Below are 12,655 nucleotides of genomic sequence, written 5' to 3'. Positions count from 1 at the left end.
TGATACAATTACAGAGAATTACAGAGAAGAAACAAATTCCAGGAGTAATCTCGAGGAATATGAACAGCGAGTTCAGGGATTAAACCCGAGAATTCAGCTAAAGAGAGAAATATAGAGAGAAGAAAACAATCTTATTAGCAATCAATTGAATGAATGTCAATGATCTAATACAATCCTTTTATAGACTCCTAGAGAGTGCTAAAACAGTTAAAATCCACAGCTACAGTAATAACAGAATTTAACCATCTAACAGCGCTAACTGTTCTAACTAACTTCTGGACTTGTTAACAGAATTTGCCACATCAGCGATTAATTCTCCTTTTGCTAACTTGTATCAAGGATCCAGAACAGAAATGAGTTCTCTGTGAGATACACTTTGTGATAGTAGGAGACCTGAATTAGAGTCCACAGAATTGAGTAATCTCTGTGTCATAAGCATTCAGATGTATCGCTCGTGCCCCTTCAAGTTTTGTATTGAAGTGTCTGGCGACTAATTTAGTAGTATGATATCCATGATGAGAACAAGTTATGTCTTCCTTATGTGCAGGTGGGTTAGGGCCGTTGATGAATTCCTTTGTGCTTTGAACTCCAGCTCATTGAACCATGGAGAAAAGGTATGCTGTGTTGCACACTCACTCACCTTTAACTGGCTCATGATTTTAAAGACAAGCTTACCTAGTTATGGTTAATTGGCTATATTGATTGATAGCTCTACTCGCTCTTAACTTATCGTGAATGCGCTTGCCATGGTTAATTCTTATACGTCTAGCATGATATTTTGGGAACCTTGAAAGTTATGTCATTGTATTATACAGATACAAAATAATGCAGTTCTGGAGAGTCCCCTGAACTCATCAAAAGAGAAGGCGGTTTAGTGACTGCATTTAGCAACGAGGCATCAGGTGAAGTGGGAAATGAGAAAGCAGTCGAAGATGACAAGGCTGGAGATAGTATTAGTGTTGACAATGGCAAGGTGCAACAAGAACCAAATGCAATGGAACTAGCTAGTGACCAGTATTAAAATTAAAAACTCAACAAGAACCAACTAGTTTAAACTTTTATTTTATTCTTAATAAAAAAGATTTAGCTAAATTTTGCCATGTGAAGTGCAAAAGATTAAACTTAATGTAGAAGTGTAAAAGACAAAACTTGTCATGTGAAGTGCAAAAGATTGTTATGCCAGGGTGTTTAAGAGACAAAATTTTGCCAAATAGAGAATCTATATGGTCACTATTATGTCTAACTTACAAATTGTGTCAAGTTTAAGAGGTTATTTAGCCTTTTGAGAATTTGTTGCTAATTATTTTTGACTTGAGTTTCTTTAAGCATAATTTAATTTAAATCTAAAGATTATTTATATTCACACTAAGGGAAGACCTATTGTATATGTTTAGTTTATTGTTTCCGAACAAACATGATTGGTTTTATATAGGAGTAATATAGTACTCCCTCCGTCTCATTTTATATTTTATGTGAGGTAGTTTGATTCGATACGAAATTTAAGAAAGAAATGAAGACTTCTAAAATTTGTGATCCAAAATAAATGATAAAAAATTGTGTGACTGTGAATTATTTCATTAAGATTATATAATTAAATTATTATTTAATATAGAAATATATCATTTTTTTTTAAACTGACTAAAATAAAATAAAATAAGGAACATATACTGAGACATAAGGACTACTTATTTTTGTCTCTACCCATCTTTGATCTTTCCGACCATCNATATATATTATATAGTAGAAAAAATGATTTATTATATTATATATTATATAGGGAGTTTATGATGGGACACATAGAATGTCCCATCATAAACTCCCTCTTATATAATAGTAGAATTACAATTACAAAATTAAGCCTTTTAAAATGTCTTTAAGATATTTTAAGTTGTTAATTATTATTATTTATAATACTTTTTTGATAATTTTCAAATGATATATGTTATTTTTTCTGTCTCAATATATGTGACCCGGTTAGAATTTTGAGAGTGAACCTATTTTATTATATATCCTTTAAATATGAAATATTTTAAGTCATTTGTAAATGATTTATTATATTATATTATTATATATTATATAAACTCCCTTATAGTAGAAAAATAAATATATATTATATAGTAGAAAAAATGATTTATTATATTATATATTATATAGGGAGTTTATGATTGGACATTACAATGTCCCATCATAAACTCCCTCTTATATAATAAGAGAAATTATATATTATATAAACTTTCTTATAGTAGAAAAGTAAATATATATTATATAGTAGAAAAAATGATTTATTATATTATATATTATATAGGGAGTTTATGATTGGACATTACAATGTCCCATCATAAACTCCCTCTTATATAATAAGAGAATTCATATTCATATACTACCAATTTCACTATGCCATAATATTGTAATTATATATCGACTGAATCCAGAATTTTAAAAATATTGATACATTATTATAAAAAAATATATATTAAATGAGAATGAATTTTTAATCTTTTAGATAAATAACTCAATATTTATTTAAATGTATTGTATTAGAGCCTTCTTACCATATGGGTATTACCGTATTAGCATATATTATAGTTGCAGAGCAAATTTTAGTTTGTTTGACACTCATTATCGCTGCGTCAAAGATGTAGCTTTTTTTAAGGTGTCCAACTTTAAATATATATCTTTTAAATATAGAATTTGATTTATATACACACATTAATTTTTATATTTTTTTCTTCCCATTAAGGTGGTCGAACGTGGATTGCTATGGTCCAAAATTAAATTTTGTCAACGAGCTGCTCAATCTTAGATCTAACTAATTATTTATTTTTTAAAAAAAAAGTAATTTAAGTAGGACATATATTCGTTATTTTTCTTTTAAATTAAGGAAATTTACATAAATATGTTATATTATAAAAATATTTATCATTTATAACAATAAAACTTTTTTTTTCAACCGGACACTTATAATACATATTACAGAGAACAATTTATAAAACACATATTACACAAGTTTTATTCATAAATAATATATTTATCACACACTTCAACACACTTATAATACATTGTCAATTTCTTATCAAATAAGGATAATATCTATATTTTAACTTATAATTCAGTTTTAACACAAATTACAGAGCACAATTTATAAAAACACAGATAATATAAGTTTTATTGATGAATAATACACTTATCACACATTTTAATATAATTATAATACATTATGTCAATTTCTTACCAAACAAACATAATATCTATATTTTAAAACACAAAATTGGGCATTATAGCAAACTATTAATTCAAAATAAATGTTATAGCTACAGTTTAATTTAATTCCAATTCGCAACAAACTTCTTGCCATCCGCCTCTCTCCCCTCTCTGTGGAATATCACTCGTCACTCTTCTTTTTCCAGCCCTCTCTCGCTCGCCTCTCTCACTTTATACAAATATAAGTTTATAATTTGTGTTTGTACAAAGCGAGAGAGACTGTATATACAAATATCAATACATATCTCTCCGTCCTATACACTATAATTATACAAATACAAAATTTTCCCTGCCTAGTTCTTTTTTATCTTTCTTTCTCCCTCGCTTCATACAAACACAAATTATACAATGTATAATTTGTGTTTGTATAATGCGAGAGAGAGATTTGATATACAAATACAAATGTTTTAACTCGATTCAATTGTATACGGATTCAAAATTTATGTAGATATACAAACACAATCATTGATACATATACATAGTAGTTACATATATACAATTATCTAACCGATATACATATATAATTCACTTCTCTCCTCTCTCTGTCCTCTCTTGCTCGCCTCTCTCCCAATCTTGCTCGCCACTCTAGCCTAACAGAGAGAACATATACATATACAAGCACAATTTTCATACAAATCGTTGCAATTTTTATACAAATCGCTGCAATTTATACAAATCAAATGCTCTACGACAAACTTAATTTGGCTGCGCAAATAACAAAACTGTAGCTATAGAGAGCTAATATGATTTTTATGTTTGTTATTCCTCAAATTTATCCTATAATTTATTTATATTACATGCATAATTCAATTTTAATACATATCAAATTTATCATAGTATTGCTATGTATTGTTATAGATGACAATAAATAAAAAGATATCGCAAAAACCAATAATTATTTATTAAAAAAGTATTCATCCAAGTATTTTTTCCATATTTTAAAATTATTATAAAAAAAATAAAAAATCTTAAGCTTGGTCCATTCTATATTATCGACGATGGTAGATGGGGTATTTTATTTACCAACAAAAAGCAAATTAAAACTTCCAAATTTCAAATTTGACACGTTGAACAAAAAAAAAATTATAAAAACAGTTCGGCACACTCATGTAATAACTTCCGGTTGTCACGTGTAATTGATTCCCAAATTAACTCTGCTAACCAATTTTCTCCATTTCCCCAACCATTCTTGATTCTTGATTTCTTGATTTCTTTCTTCTTTCTGGGATTCCCATGGATTGCATTGCGTTAAGCTCAGAATCCCCATATGTTCTTATGCTTAAAGCTGCTTTCTTGATACCCATTTCTCATTACTTATTGGGATTTCTGTTTTTACTCATTGTATTTCTTTATAATTTCATGGAGATGTACTTCATTCAAGAATTATTCACTGGATTTAGGGGAAAACGTGTCTCTTTGACCTTTAATTCTTGCTGTGACCTTTATCAACAAGTTGTTTCCAAGTGTAAAATTCTTCATGGAAGGTAAAAAATGGAAGAAAAATGAAATCTTGAAAAAAAATGTGATGGTGATTTGTAATCTATTGCGTAATGCAGGTTTTCTTCTACTCCATGGCTTTGCAGTCCTCATCTTCAGACTATTTTTTTGCAGTTATTTGAAAGAGTACCTGCTTGCAATTATCAAAGGTGATAATTGTGTACGGATTCACGTGTTAATTTTACTCTGCAGTTAGGACTTGAAAATGTTACCTTTTACATAGTGAAGAACTGACTTTTGGTCACTGGTGCATATTTTGCATCCAGACAGATATTAAAAACATCTGATGGTGGGACAATAGCTTTGGATTGGCTACGGAATGTGAATGGTAAAGTACATTTATATGATACAACAATTTTTCATTTTAAAGCTTATAGACCTCTGAATAAAAAGAAAGAAAGAGCTGGAATATATATCATAATATAGTTTTTGCTAATTTCTTTACAAGATTGAAGGACTTTATGGAGTCGCATGGTAGTTGTGTTGCTTTGTCAATGGAGAACTTCCCAAATATGTTGGCTAACCAGTTCTAAAGGGTTTAAATTTAAGAGAACTTGGCACATACTTCTAGTAGTTCATCTCGAAGATCAAGGATTAGTTAAACAGATTACCCAACTTGACAGTGTATAAGATTGATTTAAGGAGGACAGATCAATAATTATTTTGTTTTTTCGAGGAGAAAATTTAGGGGAAGAAAGAAGGTTTTATAAGTAAGACCAAAAATGCTCGAAAAAAGTAGAAATAAAAAGAACCTCTTTTCCACCTTCATCTTTTAGGATGTGGAACCTTTTAAATTCTTAAAATGGCCCATATAATATTGAATTCCTATATTTTGGTGTGTTTGAACGGATAGAAATATAAGGGTGTCTGAAGTAATCAGAGTGGTTCTAAATAGATTCAAATTATTTCTCCGTTTTTCCTCATTATTGGAGCTAATCCCATTATACTATCAAAAAGTGGTTTTCCACGCTTAGGTAACTTGGCTTTCTATGTTTTCTTTTCTCCAGACATCCTTGTGCTTTGATGTAGCTTATTCAAGCACTTTATTAAGCCTGTATCATAAATGACTTCATTGTATTAATTTAATTCTTATATAATGAAATAATATAATAAATGGTTTGATTGACTAATGCCTACTTGTTAGCTTACTGAAATAGTTATGTTTAAGGGTGGATTTGTTATTTTGTTGTTGGTGTTAGCTCGTTGAAGTAGTTATGTTTAAGGGAGGATTTGTTATTTTGTTGTTGGCGCTAGCTCGTTGAAGTAGTTACCTTTAAGGGTGGATTTGTTATTTTATTGTTGGTTGCCTTTTGATACCACTTGATGTTATTCTGATATTTATCTGCTAAATATGCAAGCTACTAGTTGTATAATCATTTGCTTTAAGAAGTACCTATCTTAAGTTACAAGCTTATACTAGACCAAGTGAGTATTTTTGCACAACTAGATGAATGTTCTGGTTCTTGACTATCCCCTGTTGTTTTAAATATGCTATCTACAGGAGTAAATGGACACTAATTTCTGCTTTTTAATTTGTTAGTAAAAATACCATCCGTCGAAGGTTTTGATGGAGGTCAGAGAGATGATAAAACTCCCATCATTCTGGTGATTCCTGGCTTAACAAGCGACTCTAATTCTTCTGTAAGCTTTCTTCCACTCCTTTTATATTCCTCTAAAATATTGAGTTTTCGTCTAGCTTTTGTCTCTTTCTCTCGTGGAGAATTTCTTTTTTGTTCTTAAATAGTTCTTTGTTTCCTTGAATATTTATTCCTCTTCCTTCTCTTGTGTAAGCATGTTTCTTCTCTTTTCATCTCTTATCATTCCACTGTATACTGGTATTAGTTGAGCTATGTGCTTTCGGTGTCAATTTTTGCTTTAACTCTCCTTTAATTTAACAGTACATCAAGCATCTTGCTTTCAAAATGGCTAAATCTGGATGGAATGTCGTTGTGAGCAATCATCGGGGTCTCGGGGGAGTGACAATCACTGTGAGTACTCCTTCCTTAAGCAAGGATTTAATCTCTTCCAGTTTAGTTGCTTTTGATAAGAGAAGATATGGTCTACATTTTCTTCAGTTGAACTGCCTTTGAGAGGAGCAATACTGTGAACTTTCTAATTTTGTGTTGCTGTTGCCTCAGCTTGTTTTTTTATCTGAAACTGCCTTATTATTATTTCACAAGCACAAAACCATATTATTAGGTGCGTAGCTGCACAGCATTGAAGAACTATTTTTCCAGCTTCGTGCACCAATTCAATCTTATATGTGCTCGACTTCATGTTAGTAACCTAGAGACACAGATAGTCTGTGCATAAATACATTTGCAGAATCCTGCAAAAGTAATAGGTCATAAGGAATAAATTAAGTGATACATACTTGGCTTAGTATCTCATATCTTGGGTTAAATAGAATATCACAGCAGTAATTTTATATTCAGATGGGATCATCAGTAAAGTATTGTACTTGTGCCCCTGGTCTAAGTGACACTTATGAATGAAGTTTCCTGTAGGTGGATTTTATACTTTGCTCAAGGAAGATGCTTACTTTTTAGTTGAGCCGTCTCTAATGGAATACTATTAGTCCTCTATATGCCCCAGGAGAGTGGTCATTCTTCATGATTCTGTTACTAAATTGCATTTTTGCAGCCTGGCAGAAGCTGTCCCTGAGGAAATTTAAGAAATTGAGAATTCATTGATGTATATGGTGTCTCTCATCTCTTTAGTTTCTTATTGCTCCTCTTGAAATCTCTGTCTTTATTTTTTCTCAATGTAATATTTATAAAAATTGTGAAAGTTTAGTATTGATTTTAATGCAGTAGTCTACGGTGCATAACTTTGCTAGTAATGTGTTTATTGTGTTAAAAATATTCAATTTAGTATGTACATTATTGACCAATGAAAGTTAAAGATTCATGATATCTTGATGGCAGTCTGATTGCCTCTATAATGCCGGATGGACGGAGGACGCCCGCAAAGTCATTGGCCATCTCCACACCCAATACCCTCAAGCTCCTTTATTTGCTGTCGGCACTAGCATTGGTGCTAATGTTCTGGTACAAAATTACTTACTTTGTTATTGAATATTTTGTTAGCTTTCCAAATATGAGCACAAAATTGCGCTAAATGATATGCTTACCTGAAAACTGAAACTAGATTTGAAAAGATAAGGGAAGAGAGTTATCATAGGTTCTTACAGTAAATATCTTATTGTAGTCAGGATGGTGCATATACACAAGCATATGATAACTGTCTATTTGGCTATCATAATACTTTAGTTGTCAGTTCTTCAAAGTTATGTAGTAATTCCCTAGTGTATAGCAACATTTTGACCGTTACAAAAAAAAAAGTTCCTAATTTAGTATCAAGTTGCATTGAAACAAGATTATTCTCAGTTTACTGGTTGGTCCATCTTCTTTAGTTTGATATGTTACAAACCTTAATCGTGAATGGATGTGCTGAAGATTCAAAGGCTTTAAGTAAATGCTTCTAAATTTTGAGCATCCATTCAGTTCAAGTATATGCAATATAGCAACTGTTCAGGATGAGGCCGAGAACTATATTATTGACAATTATTAATAATTTCCAGGTAAAATATCTTGGTGAGGAAGGAGTTAATACTGCGATTGTTGGGGCAGTTGCAATCTGTTCTCCTTGGGACCTTTTGGTTAGTAACTGAACTAACTAATATGCATGCTTTGACTTTCTGTGGGTATTAGTGCATTGTCAACTTCTTTGGTTTCATACATTTTATTCTTTATCTGGTATCTACCCGCTAAGTTGCATTCTTTCTTGGGTTAAGGGTTGTTTTGGATGGTATGATCTGTTGGATTATCATGATCCAGAAAGAGTATGTCTAGTCTAAAACAATTCAGTGAAGGTGCTAGATGAAGATATTGATGGCGACAACATAGTTTAATTAAAGTCAAAGTAGTCATTTCTTACTTTGATTCTGTACCACAAGAACCTATGCTCATTTTTCATGACAAGGTTTATCTGTCTTTGCTTCTTCTTCTTTTCAGATTGGTGACAGGTTTATTAAGCGCAGGTTTGCACAGAGATGCTATGACAAAGCTTTAGGAATTGGATTAAAAGTTTATGCCCAGCTGTAAGTAATGGCTTTGTTGTTGTCTGTGATGGCATTAATCCTTAACTCATTCTATATCAAAACTAGTGTACTTCTATTTGAGTTGGCCTTAATTCGGGTGTCTTAATTCTTTTGTATGGTGAAATCTGAGTTTTGCAGGCATCGGAGTATTTTGCCTCGTCTGACAGATTGGGACAGCATTTCTAAGGTCATTCATTTTCTTATCGATCTCTTTTCAATGCTTTAACTTCTCTGTCAATCACTTAAATCAATCAACCAACTAAGACTCAATCCCAAACTAGTTTTGGGTACATGTATCTTCTATATCCATCCGGCACTTGCGCTGGTTCCATTCATGGGAGAACGTCTTAGCAAATCTGATGTTAGGAGGATTTATAATATTATGACTATTTAACTGATATAGAGAAATGATATTAGGATTATTTATATGCTGTGATCAGCTATGTAGAACTCGCATATGTGGAGTTCCCTAATTAAAACATATTGTGCTCTTCTAATTTTTGAGGTTTGCACCCAAACTATAGGTGTCCCTGTAAAGCAACTTATGGAGACTCTAGGAGATAAAAGAGCATACTGCTGACTTAACATAGAATGGTGTCCGGTTGGTCAGTTGAGCAAATGCTAACAAGTGGAAAGACGTAGAATAATATGCTATAGAAGTGAAAATGTCAAAAGTAAGTAAATATGAAATCTAACTTCTGGTGGACAAAATGATTATTTAGTGCCAACGAAGTATGATAAAGATCAAATATAAAGTCCGATGGGCATACTTTTATGTATGTGGACACCTATCCATTTTATTTTAGTTTCGGGTGTTCCTCTTGAGATGAGACACCTATTACATAGAATACATGAAAGAAAAATATTAGTAGGGTAAAAGTAACCTTTGACGCTCTTTGAACTTTTAGAACCATTGCAGTATCAAGAAGCTAACTTAACACAGGCGCTCTCTTATAAACAATTAGATATAATATCCTAATCCTAAGTACCTTCAAGGATGCAGTAAAGTCCTCCTTTTCAATGTGTATGTTACTACCAACACATTTCTCTAAGTTCCATGTATAAGAGTTACTAATTTAGTTTATAATTTATGCAACTAATAAATATATGCTCTATCTTTTGTTTATTGCTTATTCTGATGGCTTATATTTTTTGTTTCTCGTGTAGATATGTTGTATCAGAGATTATGACCAACATGTCACTTGTGTTCTTAATGATTTTGAGGTAACACAACTTAACCTCCTTTTTCAATACGTCTGTCCAATGCCTAATTAAATAATCAGCATTTTTTCCGTCCCCTCTCCCCCAAGACTGTAGATACATATTACAGGAAAGTTAGCTGTAGCAGTTATGTAGGAAATGTGAGGGTTCCCCTCCTCTGCATTAGTGCATTGGATGATCCAGTCTGTTCAAGGGAAACAATTCCATGGGATGAATGTCGGTATGTCATCCTTTGTGTTGCAAAGTCTCTCCTTTTAGCTTCATTTTAAAATTTCTAGATAGGATCAAAGGTCGGTACCAATGTGAACCAGTGCAATTGAAAGATTATATGGTTGTATGGAAAAGATGTTACTGTATGGTTACTAACTAGGCTTACTACATAGTTCACCCCCTCACCTTGTAGCCAAATCTCGTTCACACACCAGTTTTACAGTAACCTTTAACTCACCAAACGTTTCTCCGAGTGTGTTTAATACACACCACTTTCATTTTAAAGCTTTTTTTTTTCTTCTCTTTTTTCACTTCAGTCACTGTTTATAGCTATGTTCTAATGGGAGGAATAAGCAGAAAAATTTGAAAATTAATTACAGGTGAAAGTTTCACTTCAATCACCATGACTCCATCAATGGCAGCTTCAGATTCTTGATCTTTCCCTAGCAAAGAGAACTCAAGCTCCGAGATGATGAGGGGAGGGGAGGGGAGTTTTTGACCTAGTTGGAGAAAGGAGGAGGCGGGAAGTGGTAGGGAGAAGATGTTTATGGCTTCCGGAGGTGAAAAGGAGTAGAAGAAGGTGCATCTTTTACTTTTTGGGGAAAAGTGGAGGAGAGGGAAAGAATTCACTTGCCTCTTTTGTGTGTAAATTATGTGAGTGCCACATAGTAAGTGTGGTTTGTTTAAAACACACTCGGTGAAATTTTGGGTGTGTAAAAAGTTCTTCGTGAAACTGGGGTGTGTAAAAGGATTTGGCTACTTGCTAGGGAGTGTAACTATTTCTCAGTGAAGTTATTAATCTGAAAACACATAATCCACCTAAACCTACTTCAAAGTCATCCTCATGTCATCTCTGTATGCTCCTGAGGCCTGAGAATCATAATCATTTTGCTTTAAATACATATCTGTGTGTTCTGCTACTGTAAATATAGATTGCATGACAACATGATTCTCTTTCAGGGCAAACAAAAATGTCGTACTAGCTACCACACAGCATGGGGGACACTTGGGACATCTTGAAGGGTTGACCGGCAAAAGCCTCTGGTAATATACGTTCCTCTCACCACAGATATGGCTTTTGGCATTCTAATTTATTTTACTTTATATTAAATTTTAATTAGCACTGCATCTCGCTATTATTCAGTCATCTCAATTCTTTTTTAGCATGCAAAAATGGTCTAAAACCAAGGATCCAGAAAAGAAATGAGTTCTCTGTGAGATACACTTTGTGATTGTACGAGACCTGAATTAGAGAATTGATTAATACGTGTGTCATAAGTATTCAGATGTATGGCTCGTACCCATTCAAGTTTTGTATTGAAGTGTCTGGTTACTAATTTAGTAGTATGATATCCTTGATGAGAACACGTTATCATTTCCTTCTTCGCAGGTGGGTTAGGGCCGTAGATGAATTCTTTTGTGCTTTTAACTCCAGCTCATTGATCTGTAGAGAAAAGGTATGCAGATTTGCACACACTAGTTCTAGTTGTAAGCTATCGTTATGTCTTATGGCATTGTATTATGCAGATACAAAATAACACAGTGAATAGTTCTCCACTGAAATCAATTGATGAGGCACCATATGTGAATATAAGAGAAGACGGTTTAGTGACTGCATTTGGCGAGGAGCCATCAGGTGAATTAGGAAACGAGCAACTGGTCGAAGATGACAAGGTTGGAGATAGCGTTAGAGTTAACAATGGCACAGTGCAACAAGAACCAAATGCAACGACTCAGTTTGATCCTGTTCGTTGCCCAAATATTAATGCAATGATGGTTCCTATTAAAAATTGTCTAAATCAGCTTTCTGGGCGAAGTAAGATTTCAATGTGGGTACTTGCATGTGTTGCAATCACAACCACATGGCCAATTCTGGGTTCACTCTTGTTCAAGAGAAAGCTGCGCAACAATTTCTCTTCATCCTCAACGAAAAGATGACGATGTCGTGCCTATGTTATATTCATTGTTGTTGTTGTTGATACATTTATCCTACAATCCCTGGGGAAGAGAGGAAAAACCTGAGATCCAAAGTCGGATTCAGAATTTTAAATATCTCTACGTAAGGAATAAGACCTACCTATTTATTTGGCTGCTTTTTATGATGTATAACTATGTATATACATTGAGATATGTTATTTATATCTTGCAACCGTTCATCTTCCGCAACGAGTTGATTTACTTAGTCAGGCAATGTGAAATCATCCAGCGTTTGTAGATGTCTCTAGCTCATTAACTTTTTGGAATCTGTTCTTGATAATTTTACTTTCTTAATCCATTTTTAGACAAACACAACAAAATAGGGAAAGACAACAATAAGTTGTTAATTTTTTGTCCATCAAATCTGAAATTAAAAATTGTATCGTG

The 12,655-nt window shown here is 32.8% G+C and overlaps 1 protein-coding gene across 8 annotated transcripts in view; it reads left to right on the top strand.

Annotated features, from left to right (window-relative positions):
* LOC125849391 (embryogenesis-associated protein EMB8-like) overlaps nt 1-12,360 on the top strand; it is a 24,974-nt gene extending 12,614 nt beyond the window's left edge. The window contains exons 1-14 of one of the 8 annotated variants that reach the window (XM_049529476.1): nt 4,435-4,745; nt 4,818-4,907; nt 5,025-5,086; nt 6,299-6,399; nt 6,657-6,746; nt 7,686-7,808; nt 8,342-8,419; nt 8,775-8,860; nt 8,999-9,047; nt 10,028-10,084; nt 10,171-10,301; nt 11,252-11,335; nt 11,682-11,748; nt 11,819-12,360. In XM_049529476.1, coding sequence (XP_049385433.1) covers nt 4,495-4,745; nt 4,818-4,907; nt 5,025-5,086; nt 6,299-6,399; nt 6,657-6,746; nt 7,686-7,808; nt 8,342-8,419; nt 8,775-8,860; nt 8,999-9,047; nt 10,028-10,084; nt 10,171-10,301; nt 11,252-11,335; nt 11,682-11,748; nt 11,819-12,229 — 1,680 coding nt within the window. In that variant the 5' untranslated portion in view covers nt 4,435-4,494 and the 3' untranslated portion in view covers nt 12,230-12,360. Of the gene's footprint in view, nt 1-547; nt 615-815; nt 1,285-4,434; nt 4,746-4,817; nt 4,908-5,024; nt 5,087-6,298; nt 6,400-6,656; nt 6,747-7,685; nt 7,809-8,341; nt 8,420-8,774; nt 8,861-8,998; nt 9,048-10,027; nt 10,085-10,170; nt 10,302-11,251; nt 11,336-11,681; nt 11,749-11,818 lie in introns of those variants that run through there. The other 7 variants (XM_049529472.1, XM_049529528.1, XM_049529499.1 and 4 more) reach the window with 7 other exon arrangements.
* The last annotated feature ends 295 nt before the right edge of the window (nt 12,361-12,655 follow it).

Source organism: Solanum stenotomum, chromosome 1 (genome assembly GCF_019186545.1).
Source record: "Solanum stenotomum isolate F172 chromosome 1, ASM1918654v1, whole genome shotgun sequence".
Classification (NCBI taxonomy): Eukaryota; Viridiplantae; Streptophyta; class Magnoliopsida; order Solanales; family Solanaceae; genus Solanum; species Solanum stenotomum.
Note: the sequence above shows the minus strand (reverse complement) of the source record. Positions and strands in the feature narration are given on the sequence as shown.